The following is a 19016-nucleotide window of genomic DNA, read 5'->3' on the forward strand; positions in this document are numbered from 1 at the left end:
CTGATTTTCCTGTGATTCACAGCTTGTAATTCCCCATAAACTCCCCTCACCAGCAACTGCCTTCACTGATCTTGTAGCTAAACTTCTGGGCGTTGACCAACGTGACTGGTACTGGAGGAGAAACGTGATGGTGGGGCCGTGTCCCGGTGGTGCATTGACCTGACCTGTCCTGGTGGTTCCTCTGGTGGCAGAGGAGAGCTGCATCCGTGCAGGTCAGCTAGCAGCGTCCTGAAACACTGGGGGAATTCTTGAATGGCTGCTGCTGAGGATGAGTTGGTGGTAACATCCCATGCCACACATTGGGTGCCATGGCGTTGCTGTGGCCACATCTTTGAATTATTCTGTGCCTCAGGTCTCCAGTCCGGCCTCACCAGGCAGCACTGAATCAAGAAGGAGGAGAAAAAGAAAGAAAGAAAAAAAAACCCTCAAACAATCAGGGTTATTCTGGCCAGCTCTGAGCAGACCCAGGGCTTAGAGCCTTTTTGGAAGGAGCAGAGACTGTTATTAAAACCAGGACACCCAGCACTGCGACAGGAAAGGAGCCCAGTCTTCTTTCTGGTTTTTCCTCCATGACTGAAGGGCTCAGGGATGCTCAAAAGAGAGTGCCAGGCCAGGTCAGAGGGCCCGGGAGCACGAGCTGCGCTGTCCACACGTTGGCTGTTGGCTGTGTGCTACGCCGCGAGCACGGGGTGTGTGCCTGCGACCCCCCCTGCTGTGTGTTAGGTGCTGTGCCACGAGCACACACTCCCAAAATCTCCGCTTAAGAATTACTGCCCCTTGGCCGTTTCACCTCCCGAGTCCCTGCTGAAGGCAGCAGGCACCTGCACCAGCATGCGGGAGGTGGTCAACCTCCCAAGCTGTTGCCGATGTCCCTGTCCCCCCCATCCCCACCAAGAGACCGGCCACCACCTTCCCACTCGACTCTCTGCCCCAACTCTCCTTTGTCTGTTTGTGGTGGAAACAAACCCAGGCGCAAACCTCATCTGTCCCCTCGCCTCCAGCACGGCCTCTGCTGCAGGCGACAGCAGTGTGGGTGCTCTGACCTATACAGGGCAAAAGGAGACCAAGGATGGCCCTATCAACTGGCCCTGGCTTGAGCCCGAGGGTGCCAGAGCACTGCCAGGACACTGCCTTGGCTGCAGGTCTGGTGCTTCCAGCAAAGGTGGGAGATGCAGGGAACTCAATTTACCAAGCTTAAAAATACAACGTGGCCAAGGGAAGGGTTTTGCCCTTCTGGAATTACCTTTTCCTATGTATAGGTTATACATGAACAAGGTAAAGCCACTTGTGTCAGCATGGCTAAGCTTTCAAAGCAAGCAAACAAAAACCAACCGCCAAACCAACATCAGGAACTGAGCATTTCGGCTCCTTCGGAGCATCAGCGAAGCCCAAGTGAGGCGGCTGAATTAAGACATGAGCTTGCTCTGTCCCCATACAAGCCAGCAGGAAGTTAAGTCATCCCCCACTTGAGCTAACTCACTTTTTGGGCATCTCGGTGTGTGGGCAGGAGCTCACACTGCCCTGCAAAGCACTGTGGGGCCATGCACTTGTGCTCAGCTACCCAGTTCTGTAAAAAAAAAAAACCAACCTAGCATAAAGCAGCTGCTAAGCATTTTTTTTCAGCCTGGCAGGTTTTATCTGGGTTTTCTAGCAGGAAAAAACTAGCGTGTTTTCTGCCAAGGTGCAAGGAACTAGTCAAAGATAAGGATGACCTGACTGCAGGTTTAAGGGAAAAATGATTTCTCACATTGCCAGCCCACCTGTGTTCTCTCGTTTCAGCTAGCTTGTCCCCAGAAAGCCGTCCTGGGGGTGGGGGGAGCACTGGCTGGTGGTACAAAGGGCAGGGCCTCCTCTATCGATCCAGTTTGAAATCATTAACTCACACAGCACAGGCAAAGAGCCATGCAAGTACCTATGAGGACAAGCTGAGAGAGTTGGGGTTGTTCAGGTTGTCCCTGGAAAAGACTCCGGGGAGATCTTATAGCAGTCTTTCAGTACCTAAAGGGAGTCTACAGGAGAGCTGGGGAAGGACTTCTTACAAAGGCATGTAGTGATAGGGGGAGGGGGAATGGCTTCAAACTGGAAGATGGTAGATTTAGATTAGTTATTAGAAAGACATTTTTCACTCAGGGTGGTGAGGCACTGGAACAGGTTGCCCAGAGAAGTTGTGGCTGCCCCATCCCTGGAGGTGTTCAAGGCCAGGCTGGATGGGGCTTTGAGCAACCTGGTCTAGTGGGAGGTGTCCCTGCCCATGGGACGTTGAAACAAGATGATCTTCAAGTTCCCTTCCAACCTAAACCACTCTGTGATTCTACCCAGCACCCGCCATCTCTTCGCCACGCTCTCAGTGTCTCCCTTCCAGCCCGTGGGCAGGCTCGGGTACCACTCCTGTTCCCTGTCCTTACACCAGCTTCACCATAAGCTGCGTACACGCCAGCTACAGGACTTCAAGGGGAGCAAACCCAAACCTGCCCCTTAACCAGGTGGTGACAGCCCCTGCCAGCCTGCGGCCCTCCAAGGCTATGTCCCGTGGTAGCGGTGCACCCTGCTCTTTGCTGCTTGGCTACTAACAGCGTGGCTCAGGAGCCCAAATTCCCATCCACAGACTAAGATGAATCCTGGGGGGCACCATTTATTAGAAAACATTTTATCAGAGGAAACAAAAGTTCACTTCTTACTCTTCTAGGAGCACCCCAAATTGTTCAAAGCTGCAGCAGCTGGTATACAACTACCTCCACAAGTTCATCAAATGTCATTTGCCTTGATCCCTTGGCAAATAGGAATTGTTCTGCGTTAGCTTAGCAGGAAGTAAGAATGACTGAGCCCAAGAAGGCTGGTTAGCATCACGGCCTTATCCAGCTCAGGTTTTCAAAAAGGGCCAGGCTGGCAGAGAGATGAAAAGTCACCTTTGCAGGCTATATCGGACTCCACAGCTCTCAAGACATTTTGAAAATCTACATAGACAGTATCATAGCCATAGGGATAATGGGTGACCTCATTTTTAGAAATCTACTGTTAATTCCCCAAATGAGACAGCACCAGAGACCCATTTGGAATGCAGGAGGAATTGCCACCTGCATTACCTCGGAAAGTCCAATTTAAAATCCGCCGCTTCCATCAAGTTGCATTTCTTCTCTCAGGGAATTTGCTATCAGGCCTGTCCTGCCAAGTCACAGATAGGTCCGGCATGAAGCGTGGACCTCGTCCGTACGCATGCATCTCCCACCTTGTGCCCTGCCCTCACTGAAGCGGGCAGGGAAATGAATGCAGCATGTTGAAATGGAAAAAGAATGTATTTCTGGAGCCGTCATCCCTGTCCGCAGTCAAGTCTGTGTGCACACAGATGGCATCTCTGTACTGGCTCCCCACGACCTGCTGGCTTGAGGCCGTGAAGAGCTCTGTCAACGCTGCTTGTGCTGCTCCCGCCTTCAGTTACAAAGGGCTTTCATAGCCATCAATAACTGGGAGATAGAAGCCGCAAGTTCCTTAATAAAGTTTTATTTAATCATAACTATGCTTAGGAAAATACACTTGTAAGGGTTAATATAATGCAATTTAGTTTAACTTTATACTACATTTTGGACAAAAGACTTATACATGTTTTTAGGTAAAAACAGGATGTATGATCTGGCTTGTTGTAGATCTATTACAAATGTAGAAAAAACTGTCATGCACTACAGTAGAGAGAGCATGAAAAAAAAAAATTACCTTTGGTTTAATTCAGAGAATACAAGTATTGCACTGTAAAAAGCATCAAACATGGTGCAACTAAACATCATAAACATGTTTCCATGCCAGCTTACAAAAGTTTGTTAGCTAGTGTAATTTTAGAGGGGGGGACAAATATATGTACACATAAAACAATTCCATTAGCTATTTGGATTCTGTTAATATTGTATGCACGCCACATATCTACACAACTGACATTCAAGAAAACTCTTGAATTTGATTTAATACCTTTCAGCTACATTAGATCTGTTGAAATCAATTAGATCTGTCGAAATCAATGACGTTACCGTATCTTAACTGGCCTGTCAGTTGTTAAACATTCTTCTTCTTTAAACGACTAAAGTTCCAGCCTAGATCATCAAAATCCAGAAATAGCAATTACAATACCAGGGATTATTAATGCCTAGCTACCCACATCTAGATCATTTCTCAGGGCAGTTGTTTTGAGTGTATAGATTCTTACAGCAAAAGCCCAGAACGCCACGTTGCTCAAGCAAGGGCTGGCAGTACAGGGGTATCGTTGTGCTAATCCTTCCAACCACGTATCAGAGGTTGAATGCTCGTACAGGTTTTATTGCCAAGAAAGACAAAAATGCTAGCATTGGCAAAACCAACACAAAATAATTTAGGAATATTGAAAAAGACCAAAAAAAAAAAAAAAAGACATTGGAGATACAGCAATGTAAGGCCACCATATATGGTGGGTTACCTGATCTGCGCCCCCACCTCAAATACTCAATATTAGCAATGTCTAACATTTTAGGTACACATAATGCATTACATCCTTGCTGCTTTACCACAACTTACTCCCAAACCTTGATCTTAACCAAGCAGAGAATTCCAACACAGTTCTGCACCAACATTAGGTATTTCAGGACATTGGTGATGGGTCTCAGAAAGAAAGAATCAACTTTTCTTCTTCTTAATATGTTAATAAATTATTTTCAGTTTCTAATCTTGTGGTAAGAAACACTGCCGAACAGGAGCTGACCGTCGTCTTCAAAGAGTTCTTGTCAGATCAAGCATTGAAACCTTGACCGCTTCCCAGAAATGTGCAGCAGAGTCTCTCAGAGAACCACATCTTTGTTTTTATCTCATAGAGAGAGACTTAAAGTCAGTCAACACCATTATTTTCATTTAAAAACAAACCAGAAAAATTATCAGTCCAGTCCACAAATTTATTTATCCACGTAGCTAAAGTCCTTGAAGTCTCTCACAAGATGGCAAAGGCTCTTCGCAAGGATATGAAGGGAGCTATAAAACCTCTACACAGTACGGCAATTCCCAGCATCTGCTCACATCGCTCACAAACGGTGGCAACGTTTATATAGAAAGAAAACACTACTATGAAGAAAAAAAAAATACATCTAAGACTATTACAACTGGTTGTTTATGAAAACAATTCAGCTAGGTTTATTTTCTTAACATTTAACATAAATATAGTTGCAACTTGATCTTCAGTTGACAATGATTGTCGCAGCCAAGGTAAGGATTGAACACTATCTAAGCAAACAAAAACTCACTATACATTATACAATTTATTTCTGCCACGAGGGATGCCTTCCCTCTCAAATCTTTGGCCTCCTATTACCAACCTCTCCCAAAAGCAGAAGCAGTGTAGCATTGGTGCTCTCTATTCATTCAAGGCAGTGGGTTGGTTTGGAGGGGGAGATGACGCGGGGACACGCAGAGAAGGACGGGGTTTACTCCAGAGCTGACACTGAGAGTATTTGTCATGAAGTGCTCTGACAAATACAGTCCGAGCTCCTCAGCTCCACTCTCCAAATGACACCTGCCTCTAAATTTGTTCCCTTGGAGTTGACCACCAGAGAAGCTGCCCCCAACTGCTCCCGCTGAAAAGGCAGCTAATGACAGTTAGAAGAGAGTACAGATGGGACTGGAGGGTCTCGCCCTGTCCCTGCTGGCTTGCACTTTCTTTACGTTTTGCCACTGGTTGGCTACAAGCCGTGAGTCTGCAATCTCTCTTGTCTTTGTGTGTGCCAGATATCAAATCTGTTTAGAATTAAGAACTCCTGGTATGACATGTAGACCTGAGATGACAGGCTGATCACTTAGATGTTTCTCTCTGTGTGGAAGCAGGATGACTTTATTAAAGGCAACTTGAATGAATAAGGAGCAGGAATTCCTACAGTTTTTAATGCCAGGTTTGTTGCTTACCAGTTGATGTATCTTTATTTGTTTTTTCCGTGTGTGAGATGTTAGACTTCGATGAATCATACTTATATCAGTGCTACTATTTTTTTTAAGCTCATAAAGTTGGACTGCTGTCCAACTTGAAAAGGGGAGTGGGAAAAAAAAATCATCTGGACTTGCAGAATTTGCAGACCATTTCCACCGAGAGCGAGTATTTTCCTGTCTGGTGATCCCAAATTATAAATTAGAATTTATTACTCTGTATGTGTATTCAAAATAGCAGAAGTGGCATTTCCATGATAAAAAAAAAATCCTGTAAAATAGTGTTTTGAAATTGCATTGGTATCCTTTTGCTCAAGAACAATACAATTTTAAAGCCAGTCAAAAATATATAGCCAAGCACTTCATAGTATCAGCAACTTCATGCACAACTAATAATACCCCAGGAAAACGGGAAAAATCTGCAGGAAAGAGCATCACAGAAAACTGTCACAGGAAACTGTCCCATGGTAAACAACGAATCTGAACATTTCCAAATAAAAAAAAACTTACACAAACAAAACCAAACATGCATATATAAAGTGTACATGTACTGCACAAGCGCTATTCCTAAAGGATTAAACTGCATAGGTAAAAATCAAAACCAATGTGCAATATTTTAAGCCCTTAAAGCACAATCAAAAAAAAAAAAAAGCAGAAGTTTAAAACAACAAACTTGCTCCCCCACGACAAAGCCAATTATATATCATAGTCATTAAGATATTAATCAAGACAGAGGTTCTCCAATCAAAAGTTGGAAGGACTACTCCCAAATTTTGGCTCACCATTCACGCTTAGGGGATCTGAAATGTACGTTCACAATTATAATTATCTTAAACAGTTATGTTCATCACTAGCCAACTTTGATTTGTTTTACAAAGTGCTCTTTTATGTAATAGAAGCTATCTTCCTGGTAGAAAAACCATCAAGTAGTTTAACACTTTGAACATCAAGACATATAAAGAAGAACTAAAAACAAAAAGGGAGGGGGGAAGGAAGAGGGGAGAGAGAGAAGGAGTTGGCTGCTAGAACAAAAAGCAACTAATGCCAATGGCTCTAATAACATCCAACTTGTGTATTGGTAGCTACAGTCTTGTTCCTAAAAATTTATAAAGGAATTGCATAAGCTAACAAACTAGAAGCTTACACTGACTTTACAGGACACAGCCTTGTACACCCTACCTGCCTTCTCTAACAAAGAGATCCAATAGTTAATGAGTTCACCATTACACAAAAAGTCAAAAAATATTTTCAACTTAAAAAACAAAACAAAACAAAACAACAAACCAATGCAGATACTAAAGCAAACCGTGCTTTAAAAAAAAAAAATCTACAATATCTGTACATAAGCTGTATAAGATCTTACAAAAGAAGATTCCCCCAAACCACAGCTACTTCTACTCCTGCCCTTTTGTTGCCTTCTCAAGATAATACACATTGACTAAGTGGCGATTGAGGTGCTTGCTGTATTCACCTTCCTTTTTAAATGAGCGGTCACAAAAAATGCACACATAGTTCTCCCTGGCCACTGTGGTGTTTGCAGCTCCTTGTGACATCTTTGGACTTGTTTCCTCTTGTACGGAGCGAGTGCCATTTAACCCCGAGTCATCACTGCCTTCTGATATGTTGTCACTTATGTCACTGCCTTCATGGCTGTGGATGCCCTCATCCTCATCCATTTCCTGAGATTCATTTACTGCTGTGTTATCCGGAGATGATAAGGCCAGAACTACTTTAGGGCTCTGAGTACACCCTTCTGGGGGCGCAGGTGCCAGAACAGCACCTCCTGTTGGCTCTGTCGCTGGCAGGCACGTCTTAGTCAGGTCCACTGGGTCTGAGCTGCTCACAGTTTCTGCTGCACAGGTTTCCTCTGGCTCCTTCTCAGGCACCAGACCTGATACCACATCCATGGGCACATCCAAGTTTTCTTCAGAAGACACTGCGTGGGAAGATTGCTCAGAGCAAGAATCTTCCCTTCTGTCCGCCTTTCTCTCCTCCTTTTCACCAACAGTGTCTTCGCTGCCTCCTGCTGCAGCAGGCATTTCTTGGTCCTCTATCTCAGCTTCTGTGTCTGCACCCTGAACTGGCAGACAAAGCTGTCCTGGGTCTTGTACGCAGCCTCCTTTGGGATCGGTGCTCTCTGCCTTGAGAGCATGGCCACCATCGTTGTTTAATGCAGCCGTGTCGGTGGGATCTTGCTCCTTCTGGTCTCTGCCCTCAGCGTCAGGCTTCACGCATCCATCCTCTTCCATGATAGGACACTCATCTGGCATCTCCTCATCCTCGATCTTTTCCTGATCGAGTTTACTGCTTTTCTTACTGTGCTTATTTTTCAGAGCTTTCTTTTTTCTGTTTTTCTTGAGGCAAGAATTTTGCTTTTTAGGCTCCTCCTCTGCTGGTACAACATCACTTTTCTGAGCTTCCTGGCAGTCTCTGGGTTTAGTTTCCACTTTCTTTTTCTTTTTCGTTACTGCCGAGGTATCATTTGCAGGCTCTTGCTTTGAGGAAGTTACTTCAGTCTCCGCCTTTCTTTTGATCTTCTTTGTTTTGCATGTTTTCTCAGTATTTTTCTCAGTTTTAATGTCCACCTCCTTGCTTTCCGAAGCCGATTTCCGACTTCTGGTTGTCACCTGGCCTGCAGAAACATTGCTCGTTGGCTTCTTTTCCTTTGCCAAATTATCTTTTTTCTCCACTTTCACAATTTTCTCAGTTTTCTTTGCAGCTGAATCCCCTTTTGTTTGTTCCTTCTCTGCTTTGTCATTAATGCTTTCAGAAAAGTCAGCTTCGCTCTTTTTTGTCCGTAGCTTCACCTTTGAAACATCCATGGTGATGTCAGAACAATCAGGATGCCTGGACTTGATGTGATACTGCAGGTTACATTTTTTAGATGCTGCGTAATCACAAACAGGGCAGAGAAACTGGCGCGGATTGACGTGGAGCTCAACGTGCTTTTTGAAATTGCTGCGGTCAGCTGTTTTGTAGTCACAGTGTGGGCAAGTCAGAGGCTTCGGCCCATTGTGAACCTGCCTTGCGTGACGAGTTACTTCATGCTGGTTTGAGGCCACATAGCTGCACTGATCACATTTGAATGGCTTCTCACCTAAGGAAGGAAGGGCGGAAGGGAATGATGGTGATTATTAAGCATGGGGAGGTTTGGGGGGGAATCGCTTCCAACTAATACAGATACGGAAATATGAAACTCAAAAAGAAAAAGAAAAAATTATCCATGCGCCTTTAAAATTAAGTAAAATCAACATTAAGAAATCCACGAGTCACAAACACATTCACAAGACACCAAGAACAAAATACAAAAAAGAGAGAAGGGGGAAGGGTTGGGACAAAGGGGATCCAAAACCAAACAAGCAGTAACGTCACAGGTTCTGGCTATGTATGCATACATACCGGCAGAGATCTCTCTACAGTAATATTACCAAATGGAATCCATACCCAACTGGTCCATTGAATGCATTGTAGAAAAATGGAAATGTTAACATTTGATGAATAGCAGTTTCACACAAACTTTCAAAAAAGTCCAACTTTACACAGATTTAGCATACTTCATGGTTGCATTGAAAAGGAAATGAGGGAAAAAAAGCTAGCACAACCCAGAGCACGTGAAGGGACACACTGCTCAGATGATCTTTACCTCTCATAATTCAGTTTGCTGTTACAGTGTCTCAAACATGTGACATATTGGCTGCAGACTACTCATCCCAAGCCAATCAAATGCAGTTCAAGATCATCATGTTACTACTGAAATCTGCATTTACAGTTTTGCAATGACTCTTGCAGAAGTGTTCCTGAAATGTTCAGCTTAGTGTATGCTGCTGCACCAGATGTGGCTTTCCATTTACACATCAAAGCAAATAGGAAAAACACTTCTAGTGTAACAACTCAAATCCAGAAATACTTTAAGAACATCTGTGCATGTACAAATTCAGCTGAGGAACTTGGGAGCTCCTGAGCTCTGAACCAGCATCTCAAAACTGACCTGCAAAACTAATGCATGCCACTTCCCAAATACATTGAAAATCCACTCCAGCCCCTTCTGCTGACGGTACAATAGTACTTCTCCCATCCCTGCAACCCGCTGCCCTGACACTGCCCATACTCGTGCTGCTCCTCTGCAGCGCGACTGAGGAGACCAGAGCAGCCTGCACTGAACATGAAGTCACTGTGACTGTGGTGTGTGTTTGTGTGTTAGCCACACGGCTGATCTGCAACGCCCTCACAAACTTCAAAAAAAGGCTGTGCTGCCTCACTGGCAGGAAGGATGGGGACACTTGATTAAGAGTCTAGATCATTTAATGTCTGACTGCAACATCTTTTTATTATTTAAAGAAGGGTTACTTTGACTGCCTATCACCTTCAGCATATCGTCTTTCCTTCTTTCCTTCCCCCCCCACTTCCTGGTGACATTTTCCACAAGTTTAAGCTCGATGTGCTTTACTGGTCATCCTTCTCACCTACACTTCAAGGAACAGTTCCATGTTACACAGTGTGAGGACAAGAACAGCCTCTCTCTTACGTGCACTTGAATAAGCACAGAGTGCCCGGAGGTGGCTGCAACAGGGTAACTCAAAGGTTATATGTGAAGAGTTTGTGTTCATAGCCTCCTCTAAATCCAGGGGGTTGTTGCACAAGTGGAAAGGACTTGTACCAAGATGGCTAACAATACAGCTGTAGTTATGACGTAGGCTCTAAAGCACTGTCATTCACTGCCTGACATTTGAAGAAAGCTCCAACACAAGTTTGCCTTAAAAGACCAGCCTGTGAACTGCAAGAGTCCAGAAATTGCCACAGAAAAGGTTCACCTGCCTGGGCAATGTGGCAAGACATGCAACAGAAGTTATGAGAGCTATTAATAAAGCACCCCTGATAGCAAGAGTCCCATGTGCACTCCCACTTCCGTCAGCACAGCTCACACCTTCCCTCCCAGACCTTTAAGTGCCAAGGACAGATCCCACTCCTCACCTCCTTTGGATTTGAGACTTCCTTGCACAGACAAGGGGAGAATTAAGATGTTCATGACATGGTTTCCAGGCTCAGTATTGACAAAACTATTTGCAAATTTGCATTTAGCCCAGAGATTCAGCCCCAAATTATTTTTGTTTCTGGAAGCCCAATATTTCATTCACAAAACTCTCAAATCAAAATACTGGCATATCATTTTGAAGCTGGCAATTTTTAATGGGTCCAAATTCCCCCTCCACTACACTTAAAACTGCCTGCCTTCAGATTTCACTTAAAAGCCTCATCTATTGAAGCTGAAAGAATTATTGTTCAGGAGACTTTCACTACTTTTTGCTAGGATTAAGAATTAATCTAGGCCTGGTCAATTCAGATGTTAGCAAACCAAAAGCACAGGCTGAGATCAACCTGAGCTCCCCTAGGAGGGTCACAAAGGACAACTGTGTTGGTGTCTAGCATGCCTATGCAGTTACAACTCACAAAAATGCTATTAATTCATTCAAAAAGAGATTTGCAAGAGAAAGAGAGCAGGAGATCTTTGTAACTCCACATCTTACGACCAGTAATGGGAAATAAAGGCTAGTGAAAATTGCTAATTTGGCTCTTAATGCCACAAGACCCAGCTGTTTGTGAACACCCTCTGAGTTTGCTCTTTTCTTCTCTGTGTCTCCTTGCCATAAGCAGACACTATTTTACAACTTTCTGTAATACTGAGCAAAAAGTTACATTTCCCTTAGAACCCCTGGATGAGATGAGATCGCAGACATCGCAGGGAAGACTCTCAGCTGCTCAGAATTTTTCCAGCTTCATTGATTTGAACTGAGTTATGGCAGCAGACAGAAGACAAAAATCTGCTCCTGTATCATCACAACGTTGTGTTTCCTACTGCATTACTAGGACTACTAGAGCAGCTGTGTGAACCTCAGAATACATTTTAGAGAGTAAAAGGGAAAGAAAAAGATATATTCCCCTGTCATCACTTTTATTAGTGACACTTAGCATTTCCTTAGCAGGTAAAGACAACCTGTTAACCCAGGAGCTAAAGCTCAGGCTGTACTGCATGAGATGACATCTCACACAGAACTGGGCAGCCTGCAGTAAGTGGCCCTGCTTGAGCAGGGGGGCTGAAAGAGATGACCTCCAGAGGTCTCTTCCAACCTCAACCATGCCATGATTCTATGAACCACACCCTTTTCCTGAGCCGTGCTGCTGCCGCCCCTTACCAACCTGAGTGGGTGCGCATGTGCCTGGTCAAATGGGTCTTCTGAGAGCTGGAATAAGGACACATAGCACATTGATAGGGTCGCTCTCCTGCAAAAACAAACAGCAAATTAGTAACTGAAACACAGCTAATTCCCAAACTTGGCTACTGAGCCACACATGCGAGGCTGTCACAGATCCCCAAGTTGTATATGAGGGCACATTACCTCTCAGCAAAGGGACACAGTGAGAATCATATGCCTGAGATGGACATGCAACGTGTCATGCCTTACGAACGAGGGTAGTGAAGGGGCAGAATCCTCATGTCCATCTGGGGTCAGACAGTAACCTCAGGCAAAAGGTGATGATGGCAGCCACCTTTAGGAAGCCCTAAGCCACCACAGCTGACTTTCCTACAGTATTTTCTCCCAGTACTCAGAAGATGCACAAAAGATACAGAACCTGTAAGAAATCAGGTATGTTCTTGCTTCACATAACACCTTACCTGAAACCTCCGTGTTTAATTTGGATTAAGATGGGGAACAACCATCCAACCTGCATTTGCCAGAACACCAGCGCAGATAAAGACTGGGTCTCTACTTCCAAAGTTTTATTGGCAGCATGAAATTAGCTTGGAGCATGGAAAAGCATGATGCCCTGCTCAGTGAAACTATGCTGCTAGCAAAAGCTCAAGTGTAGCAGCATCATTTATTTTGAAGACTCTAATCCCAGGCCTGCAGAGTTATTGTTTCTGGAGAACTAATGGAAACTAACCTGTCATAAATTAGGTCTCCACAAGGGACAGTTAGCTTGTGTAACTATCAGTACAATGATACTTGAAAATCCTTTTCATGTGAAGACAAGCCCCAAATAAAGGCAATTAGTTTTAGAACTAACGCCTGTTAGGCAGCTCCAGGTAAGTACCAGGGGTGTTTGCCCCAAACTGCTAGCATAGCTGAGACACCGAGGCTGCCCGGTCTCCACTACAAGTTGTGAAAACACTTTTTAGTGTCAGGTGGATACCCCCAACAGAAGAGGGGAGTGAAGTTTGGTAGAGAAAAGTAACTCACTCGATTGTAATATTTATTCAAGTCACAGTCAGAATGACACTACAGCATTTTGCTACATCAGTTGAAGCATACAATCAACGTGCTCTCCAAATCACTGAGACCTGGACGTCAGCAAAAGCCCTGCATACAGGCTATTTGTTCACTTTCAGAGGCACAGCTCTATCTGCAGCAGCAAAGACCTTCATCTGCAAGTATGTGATGTGAGGCTCCACTGCAGGCCTTTGCCAAAATAGAAGCAGCCTTTGTAATGCAGACTAATCCCACATTTCTTCCTCCCATGAAACATTTAGACTATCGTTCTTGATTAGATCAGCAGTTTAAAGGTAAATTCACCCTAACAACCATAGCACCCCCCTCTTTCCAGTTAAAACAAGGTAGGAGATTGGTGCAATACACACAATAAAATTAAGTCATGTACAAGGGAGGGGTAAGCCTTTTGTTATAATGAGATGGTTTTGTTTTTAAATGACTCTTTACAATCTGAAAATGTGGCCAAAGGTCCTGGAATATTCAGTCATGTCTTCTTCCTATTACCTGAAATTTCATATATTTAAAGTTACCTACATTAGGAATGTGGAAAAGGCTTTCTTCTAGGGATTTTATACAGGGCACAGCAACAAAACGCCCTAGATTTAAAGTATGACGAATGCAACTAGTTTAAAATGTGTTACTGCCACTTGAGAATTACATGCCTGGCTACATTGTAAGGGCTGTTTTAGAAAATGCTATTCCCCAAAGGATTTTTATTGTAATTTTATAGGCTCATTATATGCAAACAAGCCACCAAAAAAAAACCCTTCTCCACAAGACACTTAAAAGAATAAGCCCCAACCTCGCAAAAGCTTAAGCAGGCATTTAACTCCCTGTAAATGAACAGGCAGACAGACATCAGTGAATGAGTTTAAGATCATGTCTTTATAAAGCTGTTCTTGCAATGCTATTAAAAGTTGTGTCTGCTTGAAACGAAACTTCTTCCATCAAACTTCCAACACAGTAGCAAGTAAGAAAGATCCCCTATGACAACCAAAATAAATAAATAACTAAAAATTACACCCCAAAGCTAAGCACTGAACACTGGGACTGCCTGAAGTAGATGTCTTATTTACACAGGCTTGCACATGATTTTCAAATAAGTTTTCTAGAAATTGTTTCTAACAAGTAAAATGGAAAAAATGGAGAACAATGCTGCACTGTCTTGTACACAGTACGGTTCCAGGATCAGCAGTGTGGAGAGCTGATGGGATAAATCAAGTTCAAACTTGGTCTAACACGTCTAATGAACACAAACAAATCCAGGTAGATCTGTCCCTGACACAAAGGGTCCTTTCTGCGCCATCAGCAAAGGGATGGCCCTGAACATCTCCAGCTACCCCCTCCTGGGCAGCAGACAGGCTCTTCCAGATGTAGCTCTCCCAGCTGACAAGCTTATGACCATCCGCAGGGTCCTTAAACCTGCCAGAGGTCCCCCATATTTGTCAGCAGCCTGCCACACAAGCACTGTCATAAGCTGCAAGGTATCTTCCAGTACAGCGCAGGTTCACGGACACCTGCTTTCCAACATGGACGCAAGCAAGAGGCCAAGCAGTTAACCTCTGCCTGCCTTCCCGTGGTCCCCAAACGCGCTGAGGATCAGGATTTCTCCCACCATGCAAGGTACTAGCAGGCAGCCCCCTTCCCTGCTCCTGGCCACGTGCTCTGGCATTTCTGTGTCCTTAGTAAGTCGATTCAGTTCACTAACCAGCAGAAAACCTACCTGGGGAAGGGGAAAGGAATATTTTACTGCCATTTTAGTGAGCTGAATCAACCAGTCCCAGGATAGGAGGAGAAAACTGAGACTGCCTTTCTCCAGCAGCAGCAGAGCATTTGATCCTGTGCAACTGCACTCTGTACAGAGTCAGTGTTTCAGGAAACTGGAAGGCTCAAACACAGCAGAATCCAATTATCTGCAGGGAGGCATTTTCCCACACAGAAAAAAAAAGCAGGTGAAGTACATAAAATAGGAGAGAGAAAAAAGTACCTATCCAGAATTACTTAACCTATTAGCAACCAGGAAACTAAAGAAACAGACAATTTCAACTTTCTTCTTAATATTCTGAACCCATAAAATAGGAAGAAAATGCAGTATGTACGTGTATCCCTCTCATCTTTTTTCCAACAAATATTTTTCTTAAGTTTAAAATGAAAACTATAATCCAAAGATATTTTAGTATTATTCAGAGAGTTTTTATTAAATTCAGTGCTGTTATGTTAACAGTCTGAAAACATTTTTGACTGTAAAATATCTGTGGGTGTTTTTCTGTGTTTTTTGGGGGGTGGGTTGTTTGTTTGGGGTTTTTTTGTGTGTTGTGGTTTTGTTTGTTTTTTTTAAGGCAATTGATTACGCATGAATACCAGCAGAAACGTTTAGCCCGGCATATAAATCTACCTGCCAGTTGCTTATTCATTCTTCAAATACTCTTCCTTTAGATTTAACACTCTCCCCCACAAAATCAATGTTATTGGAAACAAGGCACATTCCTACAAGACTCTACTAACATATTTGAAAGATTTTTCTCTAGTGAGAACTGGCTGAAAGATCTTAACTTTTAGGTAAGAGCTAGCAAAGTAACAACTACCAGGGTGTACTAAAAAATGCTGAAATCATAATCACTCACCTCAGCTTAATTAAGGAAAAGACATGGCAAACCAAATAACCAGAATCCGTGATTGCACCACCATTTTTAAATGAGAAAAGAGGAACTGGACAATATCCTACATATTTCAACATGCTTGATTTTTTTTCTTTTGATTTTAATGCAGTTCACTGGTACATTGGTCAAATGCAGCGACAACAGAGCGCTTCCTCAGCAAACACGCTTTCATGGTTAGCTCCTGTGAAACTCAACAAGAGCTTTCAGAGATCAGAGGGGGGACCTAATGTCATGTACAAACACAAGCAGGGATGAATTTAAAGTCGAGACAAATGTAAAACAGGCAGGCACCACAGCATGGGCTCACATTTGGCCATGAGTTCCCCGGATGATTTATTTAGTTTTCTTCTATTGCTTTGTCATTTTTAACCTGGTCTCCTTCCTGTTATCTCCCACAATACACACAAAGAAAACAAACTGGAGGATAAACCACACCATTTTCCTAACATCTCTCACAATAATCTTTGTTTACTTGTTTAGGAAAAAAATATTTAGACAGGACTGATTTTTAAACTGCTGGTATTCTCTAAACAACAGCACGTGGCTATTGTTAAGAGAAGAATATGTCTTAACGTACTAAAAATCCCAGCAGACCCTCCCAACCCCGTCAAAGCATGCTGACGAACACAAACTTCTGCACACTTGAGCTCAAGCCCAGCCCCGAGGCTGCCCGACTCCAGCCCTCCCCTTCCAGACAGCTGCAGACAACTGAACTGAAGCCTCCAAACCATTCATGTCACTGCTGTGACAAAACATGACTTCAAAGGAGACCTTCCCCAGTGTTTTGCTCAGCCAGCATAGCCTACAATAAAGGGGAATGGTGTCAGGTCAGCGCAGCAGAAGATGGTTAGCGAGTCTACCGTCTCCTCAGAAAGCCCCGACAAGGGGCAAATAAAGGCTTCCAAGAAGCTGCAGGAAAGTTCTGAACTGCCCCCCCCCGCTTCCACAAAAGGGATCAGGAGGCAAAGCGACTGTACCTCATCGCCTGAAGAGGGGAGGTGGCTGTAACCTCCCCTTGCCGGTTTTGGTCTTGGGCTAGAAAGGAGTCTCCACTTTGGGTATGCTTCAGGACTCCCCATGTGAGAGGCTGGCGAGGCTTTGATACAAAAGCAAGGCGTCTCCTAAACCACCTGCAGACCCAGCGCACCCGATGGCAGCAACACCGAAGGTCCTCTGATTCCACTTGGTATAAATCAGAGTAGAAAGGGGCCTCACGCTTTTCTTTGAGATTACAAACTAATGTTAGGAGAAGACAGGAAATCAGGCCAAAGGCTCCCTTGAGGGCTTCCTATAGGCCAACAGATGCATGTGGCTACTTCTGGCTACTGCAGTGATTCAGATCTTAGAAAAAATGAGGCCCCTCTACATTAAGAGGAATTCATTCACTAGCAACACTACTCAACGCTTATTCTGACTTGGTAGATGCTGGTGGGCTCCTTCACATGTGTGTATCAGCTCACTCGTCTCCATAATTACCACTTAGTCAAGTTTCAGCTCAGTCTGAACGTACCATTTTCAAAAATACCTGTGTGATTTAGGCAGCTTTTGTCAACTTGCTTTGTTTTTACAGTACATCAGGCATTTGTGTTGTAGACCCTGACAATCATCACAGGCACACTTTGTCATGCCCTCTTCAAAAAATTAGCTTAAAATAACTACACAGGATGTTCCTCATCTCCTCTTGGGCCCCTGGAATTGAGAGATTTTCTCAGTCTTCTAAGACTGCAGACTGGAGCTCAAACTAAGTCCACACTTCCATGAGGCTACAACCTGGTAGCACTGAGATGAGAGAGCACAGAGCTTTAACGGGGTGGAATGAACTTTGCAAACAGAAGACTCTCGGCTTGCTTCCTCCATTACAGTTTCCCAGTACTCTTACCATGCTTAAATCAAAAAGGATGAAAAGCTTACCTGTGTGAGTTCGAATATGTTGAATATAATTGTTCTTCCTGTCTGAAAAATAGGAGCACTGTGAGCAGGTATACACTTTCCTGGGAAAATGATTTCTTAGGTGTTTCTTCCAGTGATATTCACTGACGGTAGTATAAGTGCATATGGTACACTTGTAGACTCTCTCATTTTCCCCTGCTTTGTTGTGGTGTTTCAAGTGAGCCAGATAGTGATCATATCTGTTAGTGTTATAGCCACAACGATCACAACGGATTGGGCCCTTAGAGAAATCCACCTCTTCTGCGGTGCAAGAGTCAGACTCCTTCACCTGGGCTTGCTTTTCTGCATTTTCTTCCACAAAGAATTTCTTAGCACTGTGAACCCTTATATGATGCACAAACTCCTCTTCAGACTCTGCCTCGTACTGACAAGGCTTACAACGAAACGGCTTACTCTTCAAGCTCTTACACTTGTCCTCTGTACTTTCTGGAGTACCCGGTGCTTCCAATGGGACATCTTTGTCCGCACTGGGAGTCTTAGGAGGGGGGCAAGCAGCTGCATCTTGGGTTTCCACATTAGGAACTTCAAGAGAGCTCAATTCCACATTTTCAGGTGTGTCGCGGTCACTCTCCGCAGCCTGGGTATCTTCCATACCCTCTCCATCGCTGTCTGAGAAGTTGCTGTCCCCCACTGTTGTCAGTTCTGCCATTTGCCTCTCTTCCCCAACCAGGTAATCGCAGCAGTTGCCATTAACTTCTCCCGTCAAGGCCACATTTGCCAACATAATGAGCTGAGGAGCTGCCAGCTCAGCTTTAGAAAGGTCGTGTAAGTCATACATGTCATTGGACAACGCCATACCAATATTAGCACTGCCAGAAAAGAGGCTGTTCCCACCAGACTGTCCCAGCACTTGGGTTGCCATGGCACTAATTCTGTTGGAACAGAAAAGGAACACCTGTAAGCACCCGAGTTGCAGGAACGCCTCCTCTGCCTTGTGCTGTCCACGCAGCCCCCACCCCAGGTAACACCAGGGGATTAACTCCCTTCCTCCAGACGCTTCCCCCGTTGCCACAGACCACGCTGGGCCTCGGGGGGGCCCGTCCCCCTCCCCAAATGGCTACGTGTGGTGCAGGATCCCGCCCTGTGGAGGCCGGGGAGGGGGTGGCACTGACAGCGGGGTCCCACGTCCCCGATCCCGCAGGGCCCCGGGCCGGGCCGCATCGCTGCCCGTTCCCACGGGGGCGACCAGGACCCACCCGGGGCCGCAGGCCCG

General features: G+C 44.6%; 1 protein-coding gene across 1 annotated transcript; it reads right to left on the reverse strand.

Moving 5' to 3' along the window:
* Nucleotides 1-7319: 7319 nt before the first annotated feature.
* On the reverse strand, nucleotides 7320-18707 carry REST (RE1-silencing transcription factor). The gene is made up of 3 exons (XM_009893673.1): nucleotides 17765-18707; nucleotides 12121-12204; nucleotides 7320-9022 (listed from the first exon to the last, which is right to left on the reverse strand). Exons 1-3 carry the CDS (start codon nucleotides 18663-18665, stop codon nucleotides 7320-7322), a joined length of 2688 nt encoding a protein of 895 aa, XP_009891975.1. The 5' UTR covers nucleotides 18666-18707.
* Between the last annotated feature and the right edge of the window lie 309 nt (nucleotides 18708-19016).

The sequence above is a fragment of the Charadrius vociferus genome, unplaced genomic scaffold (genome assembly GCF_000708025.1).
Source record: "Charadrius vociferus isolate BGI_N301 unplaced genomic scaffold, ASM70802v2 scaffold59, whole genome shotgun sequence".
Taxonomy (NCBI): domain Eukaryota; kingdom Metazoa; phylum Chordata; class Aves; order Charadriiformes; family Charadriidae; genus Charadrius; species Charadrius vociferus.